The sequence below is a fragment of the Anopheles cruzii genome, chromosome 3 (genome assembly GCF_943734635.1).
Source record: "Anopheles cruzii chromosome 3, idAnoCruzAS_RS32_06, whole genome shotgun sequence".
Lineage (NCBI taxonomy): Eukaryota > Metazoa > Arthropoda > Insecta > Diptera > Culicidae > Anopheles > Anopheles cruzii.
Window position 1 is genome coordinate 7,862,218 of NC_069145.1, and position 27,587 is coordinate 7,889,804.

Here is a 27,587-nt window from a genome sequence, read left to right on the forward strand (position 1 = left end):
CACCGTTGTTCCAATTTGGATCAGTTTTCATAACTTGTTAATTGATTTCTGTGCCGGCTCCTGGCACAGAGAGAGCCGCTTCAGACCTATGCTTTGTGTCGGTTAAAATCACACTGCAACGTTCAATATTTGTTGCCACGGACCACCTACTGCTGGTCCTAGGGCTGCAGAGTGCTGATATGAGCCTTTTTTTCTGCCGAAGTCCTGAGGCCTGTTCTGGTCCAGTGGTTCGCAATTTACACTCTGCGTTGCGCTCTAGGATGTCATTCGCGCCACACGAGGCAAGAATTGTAGTCCGCGGAGTTCCTCATCATTGTTGGGTCTATTTTTGAAAACACGGCATGGGATCAGCACCAGGTTCATCCAGCCTCCGGTTCCCCCCAGTTGGGTGATGTAATGTCTTTCTCCGACGGCCGGCTCGTTTAGCGTGTTTTTGGATTTCACAAAACAAACGGTATTCGGTTTTGGTCCGGGCGGTGCTGTAAATGCTCAGCGATAATGACTTAAGTTTGACAGTATCTGCTTACTGGCAGCAGGGGCAAAATTTCTAAACTTTTCACCGTTCGTTGACGCTCAGGGGCGGCCGCCAACATTCTTTCGGTAAACCTTGTTTCCTGGGGACCATTTCGTTGAGTGTTTGTGTGTGTCATTGGAACCGGCACCGGGATCTCTAAACTAGTCTCGCTGCACCGGTTTGATGATGAGGTCTTGGAATTCTTCCTTATCACACCCCAAATCTCCCATCCCGTCGGATCTCATCTGACGCTCTCTCTCACTCTCTCTCGAGGCCTACGGCAGATGGCAGTGTTTGCAGAACTCAAACGGCCCCTGCCCCGGAGGCTGTTTGCTCGAAGAAAGGCGAACCACATATCTGATGAGCCGGGATTTGAGATTCACCTTTCGATAAAGCACCGACCGACGCGGAGGTTAGTTCATTCGTCATACCGTCAGACCGCCAGGGCTGCCACCGGGCTGGTTTCAAACATACTCGTCTGCGATGATCTACACGGACGCACGCACGCGGGACCGACGACGGGTGTATCATATGCTACGCCGGGGCTGCAAACGGATGTTGTCATTTTTAATGTACGTCTCTCCGCTGGAATATTAATACACGCGCGCATCATCTGCGGGAAGCTCTTGGGGCGTGTGGTCGGGAGTCGCGACACTGAGGTTCCAGCCACAGCTGCACGGCGTATGCTACGAACCGTTGACCCACACGGCGATCGTCGAGCTGAACAGTAAACCGATCGCAAACGCCGCACACACACCAAATGATGGCCCCCAGCGGTTGGTAGCGATGGCATATTTACGATTGGTCCACTGCAAGACGCGTTCTGGCGTGGGGCGCGATGCTGTTGAATGTGGCCGTGTGACATGATGACAGGCCGGTTGAGGACTTGTAACGGACCTGCTGTTATACGATTCCATGCAGCTCGAACGGAACAAATGATGCTGTTGATTCGGATTCGGAACAGTAATCGAATCGATTGTCTCGGCCCCGGAATCACTGCTGGAAGAGAGTTCCGAGAGCATTCAAACGTCGCTTCCTTTTTTGTAGCAAGAAGGTTCCCATTACGTCTCTTACCCTTCGGTGGTCGGCCGCGTTTTGCTTCACTTGTTGTTTCAGGCGAGAACAATAAAGCAATAAGCATTGTAAACAAATGTTTCCGGCCGCCCTCCAAGTACGAACTCTTGGCTCGAGGCGCTCCTCCGAGGTGCACCTCGGAGAAATCTCGTAATTTTCCAATCATATGCATCATTCCCCGGACGGCGACGACGACGACGTTGGGTCATAAATACGCGTTCGATGTGTTCGCTTTTCGGGACAGGGCTCCTCTCGGAAGCATCGTCGTCGTTGTCGTCGCGGGGTCCCTGGCAAAGAGCGCGGCGCACTATCGTAAACATCTTCAACTTCTCTAGCCGTCGGACCGGACAATAAAGCAATGAAATTATGCACTTATTGTTAATTCAGAAATGCCTCAGCCAACGGCGGAACAGCGGAAGATCTGGGAGATCGCAGGCCCGGGACCGCGCGCCATGCAGTAGAAATGGAGGAACCTCACCCAAACACGGAGAGATGAATGAATTTAAATAAACTTAACCCCCAACCAGGCCAGGCCAGGCCGTCCGTCCGACCGACGGCTGTTCGGCCGCGCCGGCGCCCTCCCCGGTCCCACTCCTTTCTCCGCTCCACCCAATGTAAATAAACTTCGCGCGCGTCGGATCTTCGGTCCACGCAACGACGACGACGACGTGGTTCGCCGTCGTCGCTATTTTTACCCTAAACTCCGCGGTGGTATTCGCACTTGCGGCCAAGCTCAATTGAAGCCCAAACGGCGCACGGAGACGACGACGAAAAAAAGGGTAGGCCATGGTTTGGTGCTCGCTTGCGTCACATGCAGCAGCTTCTCCTTCGCCAGAGTCGCGGCAGTGCATGGCGTGCTGAGATAACAGATTTACTGCACGAACGTACGACATTCCGACGACGTTTGGGATGAAGAAGATTTGGCCTCCGTGGTGGTGTGTCGTGATGGCTACTTCGGTGTTCGGTGTATTTGTTCAGATGCTTCCCAAACATCCAAGTTTCCTGTTTGTATACTGTGGCTCATTTATTTTACCTGGCTCTTTGTAGCATGTATGCCGTGTCTGAGATCTACGTTAGCGTTGTGACACGTAAACCGTGTTGTTCTTTCCACAAAATAAACAATATACACTTTTTGATCAAGATTAGAACTTCCTTCTGCCAGCTTTTTTAGTGGGAACTCTCCTAAGATCGTAGCGCCGGCTGGGCTAAATCTCATAACAAGGCGTTCTCACTGTCCCTCCCATCTTGCCTTCCACAGAGGCCTTGCACCTGTCAGCGTAAGAAGAAACGCTGCTACTGCTTCCGGCCGCACCGTAACGAGAACTGGCTGTTCTCGCGCTACTCCACCGGCTGGAAGTGCGGGCTGCACGCAGACTGGACGGAGCTGACCGGGTGCGTCGACCAGGAGCTCGACAAGAACGAGGGCGAGACGGCGAAGCGGCGCTACTTCTACATTACGCTCCTGCGGGCACCGATCGCCCGCTACCTGTCCGAGTTCCGGCACGTGCAGCGTGGCGCCACGTGGAAGAATGCGCGCCACTGGTGCCTGGGACGGCAGGCAACGGCCGACGAGCTGCCACCTTGCTACGACGGTAAGTACGCGCATTCCGCTGGGGCGGAGTGTCCTTTTACAGACTGTCTGTGTGACCTTCTCCAAAAAAGCGGCCGAGTTCCGAAAGATGTTTCGCCTTCTTTTTATAACCACACTCTTTTGCTGGTGCTGTGAAAGGACGCCGCTCTCCGTGATTGTCCCAGCCCCAAGGACATTCCGTGGCTCTCCTGCGTCTCGTCGTTCGGACGAGACCGGTCCGGGTTTCGTGTTTCGAATGGTAATTAGGCAACGCGCATTGAATACAGTGTCTCTCAACGGGTCTGTCTCGGCGGGCGAGCGAGTAAGAGAGCATAAAGAATCAGTTTTAACCCAAAATTGAAATCCACCAAAGCTGGCCGGGTGATGATGACCGCGCCACGGCACGGCACACGGTTGTCTCATCATTGGCCGGTCGCCGCTGACAGCGTTTTAATGCTGTGCTTACTAATGGGAAGTAACCATTTGTTGCGCGCATCATCGCCGCACGTGACCACCGATGGTGGGACGTGCTCCATCGGGCAAAATTTTATGCAAACGTTTGCCGGATGACCGAAGAAAGGACGCACAAAACGCCGGTAGAACGAACAGATGAATGCGCGGGGCGACGTGTTCATAAAGCATACATACCGAGAACCAACAATTGACAGGGATCTCCGGGGCTTCTTACAATTTATTCGATTTATTTTCGAAACTCATTATCTCAAAGATGAAGCGCTTTAAAATGAGCGCGGCTCGAAGTAAATGTGGTTTGATCCTTAAAGCATTGGTCGTTACGGAGCTACCCGTGGCCCGTCCAAACGAACTGCATTTTCTGGTGGCTTCTGGTGGAAACATCACCACCGTAGTTTCGTAATTAGTATTCACATCCTGTCAAAATGTCATGTCGCGATAGTACCGGGATCGTACGGGTGGACTTCAGGATGGGTTCTTCGGGGGGGAGCCCAAAAATGGCAAACAGTGCAGTGGCGCAGTTAGTTGGTCCTCCATTTGGCATCCGAACGGTGGTGGCGCTGAGTGCATGTGTTGCATTTTAGATACCCGTTTCGGTGCTGTTCCCCAATTTGCATATTACACCAGCAGCAGCAGCAGCAGCAGCAACAGCGCCAGTGGAATACGAATAGCGGTGGGCTCGGGGATGGATTGACAGCCAAAAAAATCGGACACTTCACGGCTTCAGAGAGGGTGATCAAGTTTTCAAACTGATGAGCCACAAATAAAGTATTCATCTGTTGGCCAACCCGGTTAACCAACAATGCTGACCGGAAACATCAACACGGCGTTCCCCACACGGCCGTGTGCGTATGGTTAGAATGTCGATTTCTAATTTGTATAATGGCTTGTGTTGGGTGCAAAATATTTTTAGAATGTTTGCGTTATGCGCCCATACCAACCGAAAGGGATTGGATCGCTAAAGGGTTTACTTTTGGGAACAGAAAACTAAGTTTTTCCGACTTCCTCAATCGTTGGCCGCGGCACCGGAATCGCATCCAATTAATTGACACAACATAAAAGCAAAAAAAACCGGAATTGCTTGCGAGGGCGCCATGCGGCGGTGCTGTTAATCGAACCTCAATTGGCACTCGCGATTGCAACAAAGTCGAATCGAAGCATAGCTAGTTTTATGCGCCACAGAGCTGTGCAAACTTGAAAGAGCGGTTCGTTTCGTGCCAGATTTTCGATTACCCACGCCACCACCACCGTGTGCTGTGTGATTCGCGTAGTTTGATCTCGACATCAAATGGCGAAAAGTGGCAGCAGCAGTAGCAACATCAATGGCGATGGGACATCGGTTCGGTTCGGTGTGAATCAGTTTCATTTGTTTCAACTCGTTCCGATTCATTATCGTGCAGCTGGCTGGCAAACGATCCACTAATTACGCACATTGAAAAGGGTTGCCAATTGATCGCGGGGCCAAAGCAATATGGGGACAATATTGGTGTGGGGGGGTGGGTCCTTTATTGAAATAGATTTAATTTTTTGTGTCCCGTTCTTTTGAGCTTTGACCTCTGACCGAGACCAATTAATTGTCATGTTTTGTGTGACTGTTTGCTTCATTCATCGTGATGACTTCAGCCCTTTGCACTTTTGCACTTTTGCTGCGAAAATGATCGTTTGTGAGCGTTTTATTGGCTGAGCACTAATTTAATTTGGCATATCTTATTAAACTATAAAAAACTCCGTTTACTTCCTATTCCGGCAAGGTTTCCCATGCTGCTGTGTACTGGCTTTGGCACCACTACAGTATGCATCCTTTCGGAAGGCTGTAGGAATTGGAGCATAAAATGGTATTCCTTCATCATAATCAATGAACGTTTTATGGGTAGAGTCCTGGCAGCCTGCCTACCTTCCAGAGACCGGAGGGACTGAATTACACTCCGTGGGGCCCAGAGAAAGAGTTGCGGCTTACAAGCGTGGATGCGATATCCCTGCCACGCCACCCGTTCGCGATTAAGGCATATTGGTTCTGTAGAGTTCACTGCTTTTTTTTGTTTGCTCTGCGGCATAATAAAGCTCAACCTTCGGGAGGTTGGGCCCCCTTCGAAGCCAATAATGGCGGGCAGCGCAAGGCAGGAGAGCCTATTTTCCGACGCCCCAATAACTGGGGCGCGCCATCCCGACCTAGACCTGGTATTCTTTCACTCTCTCGGCGCTGGTGTATCGCGTAACATAGGAAAAAAGTAGAACTAAAACGGCGGGCAACGATTTTCCTCATTGTGTTTGGGGTGCTTTTATTGCTTTTGGCTCGATGTTGTTGCTACGACGGGTGCACCACGGTCGACGGAAAACAGCGAAGAAAAGCGCTCGGTCGGTGGAAATTTATTGATTTCAGAGAACACACAAAAATACAGAAACACACACTACTAACCTCGCTGCCACACAACCAACCCACCCACCCGTACTATCAATTTGCATCCAACGCAGGTGAAGCTGAGAATGAAGAACAAAAGCCGGCGCCAGCGATTCGTGCTGGGTGTAATTGGTTCTTATTTTATTTGCTAAAGTTTTAATCGGTTTTTTACAAATGGCGTTACATCGATCGCAGCGTTTGTTTCAAAATGAAACACAAAACATGCAGAGGCCAATTTATGTAAGAGCAAATCGACGTTCGACGAAGCCCCCCCGGATTGTGGAATTAATTTATTTATGAACGGAATTAAATGCAACATGAAAAGATTATTATCCTTTCTGATGGATGGGCCTTTTCTGTGTGTTGTTTGGTATGTTAATTTTATTTTATTTTTGTAGACCTTTCCTACAAAGATGTATCTCAAAGCAGCGTTTGAAGCATTGGTAATTCAAGCTTTGGGTATGGAATCCTGTACTGTGTCCGCCTGGAACCTTAAAGAAACCTTAAACCTTTATACAAAAAGCTTGGTATTTGTAAATGGGATGAAATCATTTGAATTTTCACTACCTTAAAGCGATGGCCGACCTTCGTCGTCTCGTCCAAGGATATGGGGCTTCCGTCCCGTTAAGCATTGGCTGACGGACGGGGACTTGCCTCCTTTTGTGTTGGTTTTTCGGACCACCGACATTTGGGTTCCATTCCTAATCTTGCGTGTAGTTCCACATTCGCAAGCTTTTCGGCGGTGGATTTTTTATGAAATCCTGCACGCTCTCTCTCCCGGTTGTCACCATCCGGCTCCGAATCCGAATGTGTGGTCACGGTGGGCACGCTTTCGCACAAAGAAGCTATCGGAGGGGTGCAGCGCCCGGTGGGAGAGATCAACCGTATTGTGAGGCCCCCCCTAGAATCTATGCTTGTGCTTCTTCATGCCGAAAAAAGGACAACCACGCTCCTCTCTGTGAAACATCCGTCCGACGTCGGACGAATTTGCGTTCAACGCGGACCGTGTGGCCTGGTCGGCCTGGGGTTCGGCTTTGGGGGCCCATTTGCGCCCAAGCGTCCGGAATTAATACCGGAAACGGGCAATCCATTTAATGTCTCCCAAAGTCATCGGTTTCAGGCCAGCAACAACCGGCCGGACGGACGGACGAACGGACGGAACCCCCCGCTAGCTGGTGAGTTGACGGGAGTCGACTGATGGAGTGTTTGGGGTCCGTTTTTTCGTCCCTTTTCAATTCCCTCTCGGACCGTCGGTGTGCCGCCGTTGGCTGGCCAACCGGAAACAGGAAAACTCCAATAAAACCCAACAATTCGGTTCGGTGGGTAAACCAGCACCAAATAAGGCACAAAATGTTGTGGAAGCTCCCGCGCAGAGCTTTATTTTCGACAACCTCGTCGGCGACGACGACGACCGAATTGTTGTGCGGTAGTAATGATGATGGTCCGAAGAAGCGAATTCTATTGGACCGAAGGCACTCAAATGTAGCAATGTAGAAAGTAAAACAAAACCAAAACCCATCGAAGTGGATGAATGCAAATGAAACTGGAAAGACACATTCCGTTGTCGGGCTCCTCCGAAACCCGGATGGGGAACAAACAAAAAAACATCGAATTCATTTTATTCGTTTCGCTGGTTATAATCCACCCACCCGGGGCGGAGGCCTTGTTTCCGGGGTGCTTCCGGTGGGTTTCAGAAGCCCCGGCAAAAACGAATCACTCGCCACAGTGCCATTAAACGATTTAGTTTGCCGTGGGCTGCGGTGCGGACGGACTTCCCTGGACCGCGTGCGATGGGCAGAAAGTCAGCCCCGGTGTAATCCTGGCGCTAAGCTGCCAGAGCTCTTTGGATCCGCTTCCGGAAGTCGGGTATCGAATGTTCGATCCCTGGCCTTGGTGTGTGGGCAGGTCGATACATTTACGGTTTGTTTTTTCTCTCCAATTTCTCAACCGAGACTTTCTCCAAAGGTTAGAGCGATCGCTTCTGAGAAAGTGGCGCGTAGCATATGTGAGATTTATGTGCCAGCGGGTGCTTGGGCCCACCACGACCCCGGGGGTCGTAGATCTTGTTGGTCGAACGGTGTAAGAAAAAAAAAGGATACACGTCGGATCCGCAACGCAACGCAAAATGGGCAAAGCCCAAGCCTACGGAGCGAGGGCCGCGTGACTTCGATTCGAACTCCGTCCCTCTGTTGTTCGAGAACGGGAACGGGACTTGACGGGATCGGGCCACAAGGGACAGCCCTCGTCGCTGGGTTAAGTGATGCCTTCCGTCGAGATCGGATCCATTCCGATGATTGCATCGGTCGTTCGTTGGCATGCACCGCGCCGAGTCCCCGTTCTCGGAAGGACATTTCTGGCTGCGGGCTGTGTGTGTGTGTGTGCGTGTACCGTTACATCGCCTCTCGTGGCCGCGGCCCCCGGAAAGGAATAAATTTACCATAATTTTTTTGTTATCCTTGATTTTTTTTACCTTCGCTCACCCTCGTACCATATTTTATGCTCCTCCTGACGCTGCCATATAATACCTTTTGGTTTCGGTGGCGTTCCCACCGATTTCTCCGCTTCTTGATTTGCACAAATCCAATCGATTGAGCGGAGGAGAGGTTCGCAAAATAAGCCAAACCGAGCAGAAAAAGAAAAAGGGACGAGTCAAAGCAAATCTTGTCTTAAGACGCAGCCGCCACCGCGCTTCTGTGTGCGCCGCTGGGTGATGACCGCCAATCGCGTCGGTTTTATGGTGCTTCCGTTTCTTTTATGTTCGGCAACCGGCAACCTCGTCCGAACAATGGGCCCGGTTTCGGAACTCTGAAATACCACAATCGAAGCTTGAGAGGAAATCGATGAAAATTCAATCCCTCAATTTTGGGTTCCTCGTCCTCCTCGCGGTGCTGGCGCAAGCTCTGCGGTGGATGGCGCCAGGCTTCCCCAGTGCAGGTACCAGCGGAAGGGCACTCGAATGAAATAATTCCAGTGGATCCAAAAATTGGACGCAAAGTTTGGAGAGATTGGGTGCGATGATGATGCGCACCGGAAAGTGGAGTTTATTTTCGATAATATAAATCCCCAACCATCAAGGATCATGCGGATTTGCGGAAGATGAGACCCACCAGGGAGGGCCACCGAACGACCGACCGACCACAGAAATGTTGCGGAAAATCATGATTTTCCGGTACCGCGTGCCTTTATGCACCGCGGGACACCGGTAGCACTGCTGCACTATTTACAGCGCAGGACATATTTTATCCTTTCGCGGCTTTAATTTAGGGTCGCTGCCAAGTGTCCAAATGCCATTTGGTGCCCGCACGCTCGTTCGCTTGCTCGCTCGGGGACCAAGGTTTGGGTGGAAAAATTGGGTTTGGGAACCAAAAGCTTGAACCACATTTGCATGTGCAAATGGAACCGCTATGCTATCACTGTTTGGTGGACGGAGCCACGACGTAGCCGCTCCGAAGCGCCTTTGTTTGCTTATCTGTCCGGGCATTAAATATATATATTTTCTCGGCTTCCCCGTCCTGGAACGGAACGAGGTGTTTGTTGGGACCTCTCGCGCCGGAAGCGATAGTGGAAAATGAGTTTTCCATGCATGGACCACTATCCCGTGGCACTCGCGAAGAAGGATTGCCAGCCATTCTGGCCAGCGGCCGCGCCGCCACAATTGGATAGATTTTTCAAGTGGAGGCGGCGAACAGCGCGAAAAGATGCACGCGATGGAAATATTTTCTCTGTAAGTGGCACTGATTTGAATTTCCAATTGTCGGCAATGGACCGTCCGGGTGCGTCCCCGACCCTGATGGCGTCCCACTCTGTGTCCGGAGCCCGGTGGTCTTTACTGGGTCAGCGAAGGGTGCAGGCGAATGGCTTTCGAGGAGAGAGGGTTGCTTGAAGCATATTCTATTGGATTATTCCCAGACAACCAATCATCGTGTCCGTGGACCAGAATTGACTTGGCCCCTCTTACCTGTGGAACTGTGATATTAATTTGAATCTAATTATCGCGGGGTCATTATCAATATTTAATGAAGCCCGAAATGGGCCGGCAAATGAAGTGAGTTCACTAGAGTGGCCGGGGATTTTATAATGTAACGTGATTTTAATTTAGTTTTAGCTGATCGATTGCGACGCGATCCAAATGTAGCCCACGAGCCCTGCTCAGCCCTTGGGACCTTTTATTGTCACGGCGCAGGAGTAACCAGGGCACACATGTGCGGCCAGATTTGTGTTTTTTCACTCTCTCATTTCGTTCTGTTTCATTGAAGATAATATTTCATTGAAATGCTTTGATGGATACAATGAAACTGTAACTTCGCATTATTCATTATCGCCTAAAAACGATATGAAAAATTTATATTTGGTTGAAAAAAGAAAAATATTATTTTTGCATGAAATTCGAAACATTATTTAAGTTGTTTCGGCATGCCCGAAGTGGCTCAAATATGCACCGTTTTGTTATAAAATGTGTTGCCACTTTAAAGGTAACGTCACAATGCCCCTCTTATTAGCGAAAAAGTCTAGTTATCGATTTTCACAATCTTCTCGAGTGGCTTTCAAACGGTCCAATTGTTGACAGTGGAAATCTAAGTTAAGTATTTGGCCATACGGATGCCACTCATAATAAACCATCGTTTGATCTGCTTGACCACGCTATGACCACGATCTTCTTCGAACAATATTATCGTATGTGACCCATTACCCATTTCCACCTTCTAACTCGCAAAGGAATGGAATATACAAAACATCAGATTTTTTTTCAGTACTAACATTTAGACACCTTGACAACGAGCCTAATAAACTAGAAATTGTTTGATCGATACTTTCCGTGGTATCGAACACTACAACCATCTACCGAGAAAACAATTTCTTTTTCCTCAACCTAATAGTTTTGCTTCTATTGTAGGATCGGACCTCAATTTACAGAAATAGTTTTTAGTTTGATGCTCGGGAGAGCTCTTCGCACCGCTCTAAACTCACTTCGTTCATATCCTTTGGCAGAACGAGGGCACCGAGTCCTTGGCCGGGAAAGTCTGCTCCCTTCGCCAATAAGCATAACTCGCCTTTCTTCAAATCTGAGCGAAAATATGGAGAATATGCCCTCCTTGGGACCTCTTCTCCATTTTCTTTGTTGTTTCCGTAAACCATCCGCATTTTCCGCCCGGCGGAAACGATTGGCGGATAACAACAGCCACGGGAGCAGCTGCGCCACCGTGCGCGCCCTGCTCATTATTTTTAATTGCAAAAAGTTACCCCAAAGGAGGACGCGTGGCGTGCTGTGGCTCTCCACGCGCCCGATAACATCCTGCGATTTCAGCACGACTCTCGACGACGAGTATCTCCTATCGTAATACATTTACGGGTAACCATCATAAATCATCCTTTTCGCCACGCGTGTTTAAACCAAACCAAGAAAATTTGCAAACTCTTCCGGAACGCATAAAACGATCTTATTTAAATTTTACATATTCGCCTTCGAGATGATGAAGAGGCCGGGCCGGGATCAGCCAGCCAGCTCCATCGAAACACTGGCGTTGGGGTCCTTCGCGGCTTTGGTTTGGAAAACCGATTTGAATTTCCCAACCCGGCGGCGTTGTTGGCGGTGCGGAAATGTTGGAATTTTCCCACGGACGGCCAAATGATGAAGAAGCGCGCCCAGCGTTGGGTGTTTGTCACAAAACCTCAAGACTCTCAACGTGCGTGCGTGCGCGCGTGCGTTTGTTGGTGGCCCAAACACGCGCCCAACACTCCCATCGGAGCGAGAGAATGGAAAATGAATAATTCATGTTTGGAAGTTTTTAATCTTCCCCAACATGCATCTATTTGCATAAGAAAATAATCGTGCAACGTCACTGGATTTCCACACTTTTCTTTCCACGGGAAAGCATAATGCGAGTTGAGCGCCGGTCGCCGTCTCTCTGGTCCGTCTGGGTATGCGCCGATTTGTGGTGTACCGGGCCCCCGGGTCTCCGGTCTGTTTCGGTGGGTCTGTTCCGGCTTCGTCGGCTTTTCTTTCTTTCCCCGGTGTTGGTGGCTATGGCATGTCTCGGGACGACTCTCTTTTGGAAGGCGCTCTGCTGCCCGTCCGCCCGGAACGGAAATTGGGCTTTGCTGCTGCTTTTCGTTGGCCGCCGCCACCGCCACCGCCGACGACGACGACGGCAAAAGTGTGTTCTGTAATGTTCGTGCAAAATCTGTCAACTTTTCCACTCACAGAGGCACTTGTGTGTGCCCGACGAGCGTCACGTTTCGATGAGGTTGAAGTTCGCAATATTACAATACGGTTCCAAATTTGTTTCCCGGAAAATCCTTCACCATCCGGGGGGTGGAGGAAAGTGGAGCAGTGGGTTTTTGTTCGCTCGGGAAAATTCATTTCCATTTTTCCGAGCCAGTCCGCCGCCGCCAGAATGGCTGTGGCTGCTTGCTTTTCACTGGAAGGAAATTATTTGTATTTGACGAGAGTTTCTTTCTTTTTCGCCCGCCACACTCCCCGCTCCGTCCCGTCCCGGTGGTTTAGTTTCGGAACCGGAAGTCCTTCTTTTTATGGTCGAGCATACTTTGGAGCATAAATTTTGCATCGTGCACGTAAAGTAAAGTAAATGAAAGAAAACAAAAACAAAAGTTTGTCTTATCGCTCATTGCAATGAACTGCTTTTCTTTCGGCTTCAACTGCGACGCTTTTACGATGATCGATGCAAGTGATGTTGATATTCGCTTTCACTCCCGCGGCCGTCTCCGCTTTCCCGGGGTCGAGTCCTTTTGCGAACCTCGCCGGAGCTTTGAACAGCACAGAGGTGAGTGCTTCAGTCTGTTTTACTGAATACTTTGTGCACTGTTGTTGGCCGCTAGCAAGCGATTGGCTTCGTTACGCTGTTGGCGGGGGAGGAACCGCACGATTCAGGGAGTCTGCGGTGCCGTGCTGCAAAGAAAGGTCCTGCGGAGAAGCAAAACTTGGGTATAATTTTCATTTCCTGCTCATGTTTCGCGTTCGCGTTATTGCTCAGCGCGGCGGCTACACATTTTTGCAACATCGGAACACCCCCTGGGTCGTCAGCATGGCCGTCTTTCCCATGGCGGCGAAGAGGCGAGACTTTTCCGGCGTGTCTTGTAGTGGCACCCGAAACCAAAAAGGGATTCACCGCCCGCTCGCTGGCTTGGAACGGCAGCATTAATTGTTTTTGGTTGCCGCGCTGCGCTTTGTCAGAGGAGCGCTAGACAAGCTCAAATGACACCACCCATCCACCGACCGACCGACCGACCGTGCCGCGTGGAGGTCAAAGATTGTTTCAGACCCCCCGGGAGACGGTACTAGGTTTTCCACAGGAAGCAGAAAGAAAGTAACGAACCCCAAAGACGCGGCCACGCGCGCAGTCTCTCCGTTGTCTTGGGATTGGGTCGTAAGGCACCGAAGAGGGGTCTTCATTTGCTTGGAGAGATGCCTGATATCGCTTGATGGTACCTACCGCCCGCAGTGAGCACACAGTAATACGAGTGATTGTAAATTTGCATACGAAACATCTCTCGACCCTTGAAATTGGAGCACGCGCAACATTCGTTTCACTGTCGTTTCACAGCGACCCGAAGCCGGCTCGATTACCTCGACATTACCGGTCCCGATAGGGAACCCGACTCGACTGTGGAGGGGTTCGACAGAGCAGAACATGAAAATGTAGAATGAACCTGACAAACCCAGCCAGAGGGCGCTTCAGGCGAGGTTCAGGCATCGAACACGGTTCTCGTTGAAGTCCTGTCGCTCGTGTTCTTGAGGACCTGTTTTTCGAACCCGCCCCAACCCGCCCCTTCCTTCGGTTGTAATCGACCTGCGAAGAATCGTCCGTCACTGGAAGATGTGTGGCCATTAAGATTAATCGCGTCCTCTTTGGCCGTTCCGCGCGGAGAACGATCGTGTCGAGGACGAGGATGATGACGTGTCGCGGCGTCGCGGGGACCGGGTCGGTCACAGCGCAATTCCTGAGCAATCGGCGGGTGCAATCAATATTTATTGTGTTTACGCTGTCTGCTGCCACGCAAACATCTTACCATAAACACGCCTGGGCGCTACGGCGTCTAGAGGCTTCGGAGTTGGCCGGATCGGTACTCGTCCGCTCGAGAAGACCGCAATTACTCGTGATTTGATTGATTTGATGTCGGCCGGCAGCTGGGTGATGCACCCGGCGGTGATAATGCAGTGATGCCCCCGTTGACGATGTCGTCAAAACACTCGGCCGTTTGCCCGTCTGGACGTCTACTATCTGAAATTGTAATAAAAGTTAATGCCTGTGGTCTGTGGATCAAGGTGACAGAACTACGGATGCGATTAAATTCTTCACACTTTGTTGAGCTCAAGTTCTACTCGATTTGCTGCTCAACTTGCCCTTCATACATTACTTATTAAGTTTTACATTGCATTCGTGTATGGTACAGCATTCAGCCTGTTGAATTGATGATCGTAATGACTAGTCCTAGTGACTGATTGTTTGCAGAAAATCGGAATATTCTTCCTGCCGATCAACACTTAAATCTTCTGCAATAAACATTACTACATGGTACATAATACTTTTTAAATTATTTTTGAAGTTCGCGAACCAAAACATTTGCAATGAATTCGAAAATTATTATTAACCATCTTCACAAAGAGTTGCCATCATCCTTTAGTGTCTGTGTGTTCTGGGGAATACAAGTTCGATCCAAATTTTGGACCCCCCTTATTCAGTGAAGCTTCTGTAAATCACGAAGTGCGAAGTCGTGGCCCCGACGTAAAACCTTACCCAACAACAACCGTCAAGCGAGTCAAATCAAATCAAAACATTAATGTTGTTGTTTTACGCGCGCGCACGTTTGCGTTACAAAATCACTCCGGCTTTGGCCCGACCCGGTCACCCCGATTTGGCGGAAGCTCATTAAACTTGTGTTTGTTCAGTTCAATCGATGAGCGACGGAGCGTCCAAGGCCGGAACGAAGCCCCACCGTGGAATGGAAGGCCGGAACGGATAATAAATTGATATTTTCGATCATTAATTTCCGCCGCGCGACGATGATAAGACGGCTCTGGCGGATGGCGACAAAACTTGCTCCGGCCGACCTGGCGGCCTCTGCCCGGTCCGGAGAACGCCTGGCTGAAGGTGGTGATTTGATTTGAAGTCACAAGCACGCGTGGTGTCCACAAACGGCGACCGATCGGCGGCGTGTAATTGAATCGAATCAGCATTAATTTGTGCAAATTGAAATACTTGTCCCGTAGAGAAGCCTGTGAGGGCTGATGAAGTGCACCAGCAGCAAGAGGGAAGTCCGATTCGTGCCGTAACCATCACCACGATGACTGGCGGATGAGAGGAGTTTTAAGAGGGGCTGCTCTCAAGAAAGAAAGCATTTTGGTATTTACGCAACATTTCCAATCTCTTCTGGTAATTGAGCGATACACATCGTCCGCGGATCGTGAGAACAACGGGTCCGTGATTGTCACGATCCCGAGCGCAACCAACCGAACGCGCTCTGCTGATCAAACATTTGCCGGATACTATGTTGGATCTCGCCCTTTATGAGCTTTCGTGAGAAAACGCCAACGCCAAGACGTCAACAACGAGACGCGCATATATTTACACAAGACGACGTGTGAACTAAACGAGAAGGACCTCGGCACGAATGCGCTCGTCGGCAGCCTTAAAATCTTTGTCCTCCGAGTCCGGGATGCGTTTTTGGGGAAAGTGGTTATTTACACGGCTCTCCGGGTGTCAAGTGTTCCCGGTGCTCCTCTGCTTCAGCTGCATTCAGTGTGTCTTGTCTGCGTGTTTTTCGAAATCTAATATTTTCCGATGTTTCTCCTCTGCTGCAGGTGCTAACTGGAACGGCGTGGCGCTCGATGAGTTTGCCCGGTGCGAGAGCAACCTGGCCGCCAACCGGCAGACGCGCATGCTGGCCGACCTGGCGCTGGTCGGGTGCTACAACAAAACGTACATGCCGGCGGCCGAGCGGGACCGGATCATGCTGGCGAGCGCCAAGCGCAACCTGGCGGCCATGTCGTACTTCGGGCTGACCGAGTACCAGAAGATCTCGCAGTACATCTTCGAGGAAACGTTCAACCTGCGGTTCGCGATACCGTTCGAGCAGCACAACACGACCGTGTCGACGGTGACGATGAACAGCCTGACGACGGCCCAGCGGGCCCACATCGACCAGCTGAACGCGCTCGACATCGAGCTGTACGCGTTCGCGAAGAAGCTAATGTTCCAAAGGTACTAGTACGACCAAGTCCCACGGGTTCCATCGGCAACGGAGTCGGAGCACGTCTCGGCTTGAACTTTATACTAGACCTCTAAAGCTGCGGCAGTCGGAACCAGCTTGAACTAATAATTGGTGGACGATAAGTTAAAAGTCCATGGCAGAGTCATTCTTCAGTGTTTTCCATTTGCAACCTCAAACACCGCTCGGCGAGCCTTCGTTGCACGTGAGCTCCAGCTGCGGATCCACACACGTCCGTACTGGTCGGCCAAATCAAAGCCCAGTACTCTACTATCTGCACACACTACACGGTGGCAAGTGGCTACTTCCGGTGGTGTATGCTATCGGGGTGCTCAACCGAAGGACCTCGCGTGCCATCGCCCACGTTTCGTTGTTTGCTGCAGATGCCGAGATTGGGGCTCGTTCTGGGCGGGCTGCAAAATTAATCGCTACATCGCGCGCGTCCCGAGACACCCGACTCGGTTTCGCTTAGCACTTTGTATCGCTTCCGGAGCGCGCCCTCCACGGCTGCAATCCGGCTGCGCCGAGCGAGGTCACTTCGAGGTTATTAATTGAAACTGGCCACACCGCTCTCGGGGAGGCACGTGGAGCAGAGCAGCGAAGGACGGCCCCACGGCCAAAAGTGAAGAAAATGCTGTTGCCTGCCGCGTCTAACACCGCCCAGACATGCAATCCTCGCGCTCTGGGCCCTGGTTCGCGTGCCAATTTTACGGCTTCTTTTAGTTTGGGCCGCCGGCGCCGCCTGTGTTGAGTCTTGGAAAGTGAGAAATCGCCCTTGCAACGGGACCACCACCGTTGATAGGTTATCTTTTCGGGCGGCGGCAGTCTGGGTCTATCCGTTACATGCATGTGTCAGGAGCATCCTTCACCGGGCGGAAGATGGATGACCTTTTTTCGACTTGGAACGAAGACGGCGACGGCGCTCGTTTACCCCGTTCAGGGGCCTGCCCCCCCTCCGGTGAGGTTATGGTTATGTATCCGTTACTAAAAGCCTTCGCAATCAGCTTCGCCGGACGACGAAGGCCGGCTTGTAAATCATTCCGCGTGCGAAAGACACTCGCGCCGAAGACCCGGAATAGTTCTTCCCGGCACCCGACAGCCGGGCGTGACAGGTGGCAATAAGCGGGCCGAATCGCGGGTTCCCGGCGGAAATGTTCTTTTATCGCTACTTACCACACACTCTCGGCCGTCTCGGCTGGTGTCGGCTGTGAAGGCCGTGTCAGGATCGCGTGGCCACACGATTGGCGCAATAAATGTGGCGAATTATGACTGCGCCTGACGGTCGTCGTGCCCACACGGCGGCGGGGACACGTCGGCCGTCGGCCGTGCCGGCTTGCCGTGTCGCATCGGTTCGATGCGTCGATGAGCTTGACGGTCCCGGCGTGTTAAGTTGCTTATTCCCCATTTTACGAGCCGCTCCTTCGGGGACACGCGGCTTTATGATTGTGGGCCGCTCGGAGGGTAAACCGCCGATTAGGCCCATTAAAGTTAAACCCCCGGGTGCTAAACGAGGAGGTGTATGTGTTGTGTCGTTGTGGAGTGGTCATTAAGTTGTTGGGGCGACCCATGCAGTTTATGCCACCGCGAACTGGACCTGGGGCCCGCCGGGGTCGTAGGTTTTGTATCCTTTATTAGGTTAACTGTGATTTGCGTTTGGCCACTGGCCACTCCAAACCAGCCTCTCCGTGCTGTTTGTTTAATTTTACAAACGAAACGCGACCCGAAAGAAGCCAATAAACGGCACAACCGTCGTGTACCGTCCGGAATTGGAAAATTTAGACATGAAACATGGGTGATATCAAAATTACCGACCGGCTGGCCATTAAGCCCCGCGGGTTTGAATGTCCAAAATTAAATTTAAATTGCCCGACATAATAAAGAGCTTAATGCTGCGCGCCCCTACCGTGACGGTTGCCTATTGCCAAATGGGGGGCAGGATTTTATCCAACGATTCCATGCTAATGTCACTCTCTTTCTCTCTCTGTATCTCTCCGCGGCGGACAGATTCGAACGGCTCAAAGCCAAAGATAACGACTTCGAGGTGCGGTTCGCGCACTTGGGCAACCTGGGCGTGCGGAACGGGGTGACGGAGTTCAACTGGGACAGCAACATCGACGATATGCCCAGCAACGAGCACCACTGATACCGGCCTCCGCGGGGCCGTGCTCCCGGCGGGGGCGTGCCGGTGGCCCCAACGGCGGCAAAGCTTCCCTGGACCACCGTGGACACCAATCGGAGCAGTGCGGCAACCACCCAGGAGGATGCTCATCATCAAAACTCAATCAATCATCGCCGGAGCGCCGGAAACAACACCAACCGAAGGAAGGCCCCAGCCGGCGGCCTCGCCGTTGACAACCCCATTAGTGTTAAGCCCGTTCCGCCGACTAGTCCCGGTGGAAGTCGCGAGCAGCGCGACCCGCGTAGTAGACGTAAGACGAGCGTACGGAAGCGACCTCAGCTGCTGCAGCTTCCGCACCACCGCAACCTCAGACGACGGCGGCGTCAGGACGACGACTTTTCTCCCGCGAACGGGGCCGGGAACGTTAAGCTGCTGCGGCTGCTGCAGCATCCCCCCGAACGATAGTGTGCTTCCGTGTGTGTGCCGCCGGAATAATGCTGCGCGGCCATCGATGAATAATTGGAACCGCGAGAGCAATCGAGACACAGACACACGGGACGGTGCGTCGAAATCGGATCTGATGTGAGCCTCAAAAATGTGGAACGACCTCAATCATCCGATTACTGCTCGAGGGCGAGAGTGAGGGCCACAGTGACAGAGACGCCTTCGGTTATTATGCTAATAGTAATAATAACACAACAATACGCGACACCAATGGCAACGGATGGTGGCGATGAAACGTGAAACGAAACGAAGCGTAGCAAAGCATCACCATCCCGCGGGCGGTCGCTGGCACGCGTAGACGCGGCCAGCAAAGTTTTATCTTTTAGGATCCTGATACATTTACGGAGCTTTCTGGACGCGCGCGTTCCTGAATCGGATCCACGAGTTAATGTAGAAGCCACTCCACGGCACGTGCGAAGTGCATCAATCTGTCTGCTTTCCGTCGGGTTTTTGCTGTGAAGGACCAGACGCAGAGCACAAGAGTTATAAGCAAAGCTTACGTCAAAATTCGCACAAAGCGGTCCCGCGAGGTGTGAAAAAGCTTCCGCCACTGAGTGCGCCGGCGGGGCGAAGTGTTAGGTCCTTCCCAACTCGGGCGCTTCACCGTGCCAGGCTTGAGCGTGTGTGTGATTGTGTGTACCGGAAAGCGGCCGGAGCAAATCATGAGCAAGCGAAATGCCGCGGCGAATGTCCTCCCGGCGCGAGAAATTATGGAAACCATTTTTTGTTGGTGCCGGTGCGAAGGAAAATACTTTCCTTCCTTCGGGCGGTTACTTCCGGTGACGACTGATGACTGTGATACTGCTGCGAGCGCGCGCTTGGCTGCGTCACGCTTCTCGCGCGCCGTGACGCGAAGGAAAACAGAAGCCACGTGTGCGAACAAAAGCGCGGATAATGCTCTCTCTCCGTCGTGCTCCGTCGTGAAGATGTGTCACCGGTACGCCTTTTTTCTGCTGTTGGAAAAACCTATATCGCAGAAAGGTTTGTATGGCGACCGTCAGCATCACTGGTGAACGCGATAGGAAGTGAAACGTGTGAAAAGAAAAGCGTAATGTCGTGTGCCGCGTAACGAGTTAATGTAACCTGTCATCACATCGGGCCCATTCGCCGGCCCCAGCGTGCGTCGGCGCGACTCAATCATCGTCACCATCCGACCGACCGGGATCGGAAATGGATCCGCCAACTTCTGAGCCAACGTGAGTAGATAATGGAATCTCATTTGACAAATGCTTTCAAAAAATGTTACTCCTTCCGTGCGTTGTAGAGCCGCGTGGGCATTGTTTTAATGCGCTTACTCACTGCGGTTCACTTAGGCTGAGACGTGACGGTGAGATTAGTGCGGTGTGCAGGCTCTCGGCGAGATACGCACGCAATTATTAGGATGACGATGAGCTAGCGTGACGGCGTATGGAGAACAGGCCCTCAATAATCGTTAACATTCCGCCGTACGGACCTGCCTCGGTTAACCAATTCGGCAAATTGGTTCTACCTTTTATCAATTAACTACGTCAGATCAATTTCGGATTCAGTAGCTTAGAGTGAATTTCATTATTGTTAAAACCCGGCTCGATCCGCCCTTCCTAGTTCGCGGCAGTCATTTGTGTCCTCATTTCAGTGCACATAATCCTTGCGGCTCGCGAAACGCTGGGGCCACCATCGTTCTTGCCACTCATTGTGGCCACCGAATGAATGTAATCCAATAATCGAGCCGGCCGGCCGGCGAGACGGATTCGTTTACGCTCGTTATGTGTCGCCGCGTCGCGCTTCACCAACACGCGGAACGGGCATCCCATTATTGTGGGATGGCCTCCGCACTTCCGGCGAAAGGGCTTTGGTAGCGGCGAAATTGATGTTGATAAAAGAAGTTCGGATTCGGATCCGGAGCCGGGTGCGGGACGAAAGAAGTTAGCTCTTTAGGCCGAACGAAGGCAGCCAGTTTCGATTGGTTATCGATAGGAGATGAAGATCTCGCTTCGCTCCAAATTCCCATCACGCCTCGGTGACCCGGTCCATAGACCATTCATTTGGAACTCTTGAGACCGTTCCGGTTGCGGGTCCGGCCCCGGGAAGTCCCAAACGAGATGGCAGAATATTGCCGGGGCCACTTAATTGGGATAACATACGCCAGACAACGCCGATCCCGTGTTGTACCGTCCGGTTTGTGTCGCACCCGGCGTAATCCCTCACGGTGGCGGCCTCGCAGATGAGTGCTTGTTGTGGTGCGTTGTCCGTAAACCGTTCCCGCTCGATTAGCAACCATGTGGCTGTGTCAGGCGTGGAACACGATGAACACTTCGCGCAACTTGGTCCACCCGTTGTCCGGAGCTCGACCCGAAGTAACTTAATTTGCCATCGACACCGTCGTCCTCCGAGTCCCGGCCCCCCCCCCAAGGGGCCAGTGGTGGGTACTTTCGTCGCCCTCTGCGGCCACCACCAATCGACTGTGTCAATTATTTCTCATTCCGCACGGCTCTGGCGGGGCCCGCGCGCTTTGTCGTATTAGGATGTGCGCCGTGCCGGGGTCTGCGTTGTCGATGTCGAAAAACATTCGAGGGATGCCACTTGGCAACTCTGGCAACAAGAAATAAATACAACAAATGATGCCCAGCAAGATCCGGGGCGGCGCCACCATTAACACACTGCCGCGGTGCGGTATTTGATTGGCTTGCTAAATGGCATCTTCTCGGCCGCCCGCCAACAACACACGGTAGGACTCCGGTAGGAACGGGCGACAAAAAGCGAGGGCGCCACGCTAGACATTAGACCATAAATTCATTAATTTAACAGCTCTCGCTTCGACGGACGCTACGAGTGACGCACTGTGGCCTGTAAACAGCGCGCCGGACCGTGGACCGAGTCAATTCAAGTGATGCACCCGTCTTCTTGTGGAAGGAAAGTAGCCACGGCACGGCGCGAGCTTGACGTGTAATGATGATGACGAATGGCGCAAGTGACCGTTTGTGGAAGGAATTAGCCAATCCACCACCAAACGCGTATGTTGGAGTCGTTGGGTCATACGACACTTACGCTATCGACGATTATTTAAATGGTGCTGCTGCGGCCTTTCGTTGATAACCCTCACGGTGCTCGAGGTATTTATTAGTTCGTCAAACTTGGGTGCAAATTGAAGCATCATGTGGCTCTGATTTGTTTGAGGTTGGGTTTCGGTCACGCCAGGTTTGTCGGGGTCGAGCAGCGTACCAGTGTAAATACCGGTGTTTGATGTGCCCCATTCCTCCAGCGTTGGCCGTTGCGTAATCTTCTGCAAGGTTGTTTGAGCCACTTGTTAGATGCTTGATGGTGATGAAGTACGATAATATATCCGTTTTCTTCTGCGCCTTGTTTGAGACTAAAAATGCCTCTCGATTTACAACTGATACGTGTTCATCGATAAACCCCGTTGGGCTTTTAGAATAAAATCCCCGATCGTCGGTTCATCAGTGAAGCGAGTGTGTGTGAAGGTGGCTTGCATTTGATTTACACTCCGGGCGGTCGGTTTCATTTCATTAAAAGCAAAACGGTGTTGGACCGTTCAACATCGCAAACAGCAGCAAGACAAGAGCACCCGTAAGGTCTTCGAGGGTGTGTGCACACGGCTCTTGGCTCCGTGTTTCGATTAGGCTTCTTGAGAGAGGAATCACCTTCACGCCCCCGACACACGCACACTCTCTCTGCAACGTGTGTGTGCGATAACATTATTTGCATAATTTATGTGAGACGCACACGACTCGTTGTGCTGATTGCGATGCCGTTTTTCTTCCGAGCCTCACGAACAGATCGAGCCACCCGTTAGATCGTTTGCTATTAATCAATCAATCCCGTACCACCCCGTAAGTGGCTGCTTCCGGCTTTCGAGTGGCTTTGATTTTCGAATCAAACACCTGAGATTTGTCCAATTTTATGGACCACTCTCAGCAAAGTGGCATCTCCAGACCACAGAGTTCCACCGGCGAAACCGAAGAGCAGAGCGAACGAGCGAAGAAGGATGTACCAAATATTTTTTACAATACTTACTACGAGAGCCTTGATTAGTTGACCATTTGAGGGCGAGAGAGAGAGAGGTGTCGAAGGCCAAACAACCGACTACCGACCCGTCCGAAAAGCCAAGACAAGCCCATAAAAGTCACTCATTTCCATTCTCGATTGCTTCATTGCGCCGCCAGCCAGCCAGCCAGCCAATCGCCATAACGCTCGCCTGTTTATTGATGAGGGCAGTTAAGAAGCTCCGGCATATTCCTGGAGCTAGGCGACACCAGATGGAAGGCCGCTCCTACGACCGTCGGTGGTGGTCCTCTCCCAACAACCGGTCGATCGACTCGGACAGATGGATCGGCGTTGTCGAAGAATCTCTGACCGTAGGGTTTTTCGGTAAACACAGCCTCTGACATCTGTGGCCCACATGGCCCGATACGGGTTGAGCTTCGGGTAAGCTTTTACGGCTGGTGAAATAAAAAGACCCACAGGAAAAACCCCGCCAGCAAAACGGCCAATCGGGCCAAGGACGATTATCGCCCTGCGCTACACGCCGCTGCGCTGCCCGGTGGTTGTTAAAGTAAATTTCGTCCTAAACGCCGGACGGTTAGTTTGATGCTGAATGTTTCATTGCTGCCACAGGAGCTGGCCGTCGATTTGTTTTGACCGTGGGTGTCCGGAGGTCCACCCGGAATAGATGGCATAGATTCATCATTTCCGGTTCGCAGCGGCCACAGTTTGCGACCGGTTGACAAGGGGGCCCAAAAAACCTAACCCCAAAACCAGCTCGCGGAGTGGATGCCGATGTTGATTTGGTTCTGATGGTTTCACTTTTTCACTTTATCTTGGAACCGTTCGCCTTTCGATCTGTCACAGTCGAAATTCCAGCAAACCGTTTCGGACGATTGGGTGAAAATCGCCATCCGACTGTCGTGTCGCCCCTAAACCGAATATGATGATGATGATGGCGATGCCAGTGGCGATGATAGTTGGTGGCTGTCGCGCCTGTGTCTTTTACGGTGGTGTAGGGGCCCATTGGCATGTTACGGTTTATGTCCGCCGCCGCCGGTCGCCGGAATTGGACATCGCCACTGGAATCGTTCCGTTTTTGGCGAAATCGGTTTGTTTCGGGGTTCTGTGGCGTTGTTCGTTTTTTTTTCTTGTTGGGGTGTCCCAACGCGTCGGTCACGTTCGGTGGAACGGTTGCGATACGATAACGACTCCAAGACTGGCCTGGCCTGTCCGGCCATCATCATCGTAATGTCATTATTGGTTTTATGTTAGCAATTAGTTAAATTGAACGAAAGGACGAATGGCGTCGTCGACGGCGACGAGGGAGATTGCAGATGAGATGGCACGGAACGATGGTAGTAAAAAAAACTGCACATTGGACCGGCGGCCAACACAAACAGATCGGCTGGCTAGTGGATCCGTGCAGTGCGGCGTCGGAACTATTGGCGACACACACACGGGGCACAGCAGATTTTATCGAAACGTCCATTTGTCGTTTACAAATGGCTGCAGTTTTGTTGATGCGGGCGAACGGGTGGTATCATGTTCGTCCTTGTCTGCGTCGTGATGTAAAAACTGTGGAATCCGAATCCGAAAAACGAACAAAAAGGCACGTCATCTGCAAGTTTCCCAAAAAAGTACCACGCTGTCCGGCAAATACGGTGGGGTTTAAATGTTTTGGGAATCTATAAAATACATTCTCAGTGTGTCTGCCTGTGCGGTGTATTTAAAGTGCTTGTCGTCTACACTGCTGGTGATCGCCCAACCGACTGCTTGCGATCAACTACTCTACTATGCGATCTGTCTTTACGTCGATCTGGTTGCATTCAATTCAATTAAATTCAAATCAAAATACTGTTCACGTCCACGTTAAAGAAACGCGAAATGCGTTTTGCAAAGCTGAAGATGAGAACTCAGCAAAGGTACGCTTAATGAGAGGAAAGTCTATAACCTTCCGGCCACCATTCCTTGGGAAGACTCGATCGACGATAGATGCTTTTGATTCTGGTTTTTTCCCAAAAATTCTTCATTCGCACTCCGACACCCCAAGAAATGTATTGTTTCAGTTTAGTCACTAAGGTTTGGGCCTACCTTCATTTGCATCGTTTCATTAGGCAAAAGTGTCGATGAAGGTCTTTCGAGTTGAATTTCGTTTCGCTTTTTTTAGGACACAAACATTTCCAGAATTGCAATGCTTATTTTAAACGTTTTAAACGCTCACGCGTGTAGTATTTTGGAAACAAATGGACGATTACTTTTTTTTATTGATTTGAATTGTTGTAAATTAATAACCGGAGTTTATAATGTGCATTCGATAAGGAGGCTTGTTTATAGCGTGACTCACAACGTTATCAACAGATTGGCATTTCTGTCAATGCTTTATACTTTTAGAAGAAGTGCTGCAGCAGTTTGTCCCAATTGTATCACAGCATCTTTAACGGCCCGCAACCGATTCCACAAACTATGGCTTTTGATGTTGTTGGTGACTGATCGCTTATGGAATGTATTGAATTTTATCGCATCCTTTATAAAAAATCGTAATGGCACACACGAAGAAAGTGCCAAAGCTGGGTCACTGAATAGTATCTGAGGCTATCTCTTACCTCAATCGATTCAATTGAGTTTGGAAACCTATTTTAAGCAATCCATTTTTTTGTTGTGTAATTTTACATTTTCTGACATCACCAAACATTAATTGCCGATGGGAAAAAGAATGTGTTGGAACGAGAATTCTGGGAACAGGTAAAATGTTGCAACTAGCATTCTATGAAAGCGTGTGCGGAAGCGAGAATTCCAGGAATCACGCTTGATAACAAAGTAGCAGACAAAGAGCAGAATATATGAATGAATATAAATGAAAGAATGCCATAAAATCTTTTCATAAACAGTGCTCTAATGTTAGTTGTTAGTTCCGACCAGCTAAGGTTTCGTCCCTTGGTTTTTTATATCAAACTTTGCCATTATCCTAAACTACTCTCTACGAATCCTATTTGATTCCGGGGATTCCGAGTTTCTTATGTCGTTCCCGTGTCGTTACCGCCACATCCTTTAAGCGGACGCTTGTTGACACTATTCACTACCAATCCAACTGCTGTCGTGTTTGGAGATTTTCACGGTCGTTTTCTTACACCCCAACACCCAACCCCGTGGCCATTTGGTGTCCCCACAGTGAGCCCCACGGGCGCTGCTATACATTATTTACGGTGGGTGCGCATTATTCTTCCCATCGTGTATGGGCAAAAATGGCATTAAACGCGACTGGATATAGACCGCGCGCCGTCCATTAGGGCGTCAGGGGAAACCAATAAAACTGTGAGCGGCCCCGGGTCGGCCACCACTATCGGGCGACAGAAACATTTGCAATAATCATGCCTCATGATTTACCACACTGCCATTGGGAAATGGTTCCACCACCCTCTTGTCTCCTGGCGTGTCCTGTCCGGGCGAGTGCCATTTACTGTCATCAATTGTTGTAAAAGTTCGCTTTCTCACGGCTTTATGGCGATGACCGGAAACGGACGTCACGGCGGATTAGTTCCTCCGGTGTATCATAACTTTGCATGAAACGTCCACACCGGTCCTGGAGATGCCTCTGCGCTGCCGTTAATGGTCTCACCAAAAGTGTGTTTAGACACACCTAACCTCAGAACCACAGCGCGTTGCCTCGTCGAGCTGTGATGTGCTGTCGTCTTGGTTTACTGCCTCCAAACACACACACACACACACACAAACAACGCCCGGCCACGATGTTGTTGCCGCCGCAGGTGTTGTGGACGCTGCGCTGTAAATAAGATTTATCCCGGATGAGCCGCTCGCCGGCGACCCAAGACGATAGCACCGTCAACAACAACAACAACGGCAACGGCAACGGTATATCCATTGCGACAGGACTTAGTGGTCGCCGCAGGACACCGCACAGGAGCCAACAGGGCCACCTTTGTCTACCGGCGGACGGGCGAGGATGTCTTCATTAGAGGATAAGCTTGGTGGTCTAATTTTCGGTGCCGGGCGTCCGGAAAGTCTGCCTTTTCCTCGTGGAGATACCGGCACGTCAACGGCAGAGGTGAGCAGCCGTGCCATGCCACGCCTAGAGTAGCGTATGTTGCTCCTCCGGCATCGTCGACTTCTTTCGCTGCCATTGTGTTTCTTGCGAGTCCAACACACTCCAGCTCCGGGGCGACCGGATGAAGAATCTTCCGCGAGAGCGAAGAGGTGAACATTATTGGATTTACGCTCCCTACGTGCTCTCGGCCGTCACCCGTTTCCTACACTCAGCTCTGCCGGCACGTCTTGAGCAGCGCACAAACGTGACGCCTGACGACCGGGTGCGTGCGTGCGTGCGTGTGCGTAGCATGGTAGCCAAATGTTTGCCCAACTTTGCCGACCCCCGAACTCGGGGGAACTCGTCTAACAACGTGCCAGGAGCTGTAGGAGCGCGGGAGGAGTGCGCGAAACTTTCGGAACAGCGGAAAGTCAACTTCAACTTCTCAAGGCGCTGCCCAAAATAGGATCTCCCACACCGCCAACAAGGCGGCTGTTGAAGCGACGGAATGTTCCGTTCGCTTATGATTGTTATCATCACCATCGGGAGATGTGAACACTGGAACCGGGGGGGCGGGCTGCCTCTGGGCCCCCCACTGGTCCCGCTTAATTCTTGGCGAAAAGTTTCAAGTCCTCCGTCAACACGTTCCACAGGAGGAGAGGAGACGCGGACGCAGGCTTCACT

General features: G+C 51.2%; 1 protein-coding gene across 1 annotated transcript in view; it reads left to right on the forward strand.

The window, feature by feature from the left end:
* The window catches only part of LOC128275373 (heparan-sulfate 6-O-sulfotransferase 1), a 28,995-nt gene extending 10,598 nt beyond the window's left edge, over nucleotides 1-18,397 (forward strand). The window contains exons 3-5 of the mRNA XM_053013851.1: nucleotides 2,847-3,180; nucleotides 15,848-16,247; nucleotides 18,259-18,397. Of these exons, the coding sequence (XP_052869811.1) occupies nucleotides 2,847-3,180; nucleotides 15,848-16,247; nucleotides 18,259-18,397 (873 nt within the window). The remainder of the gene's footprint in view (nucleotides 1-2,846; nucleotides 3,181-15,847; nucleotides 16,248-18,258) is intronic.
* The last annotated feature ends 9,190 nt before the right edge of the window (nucleotides 18,398-27,587 follow it).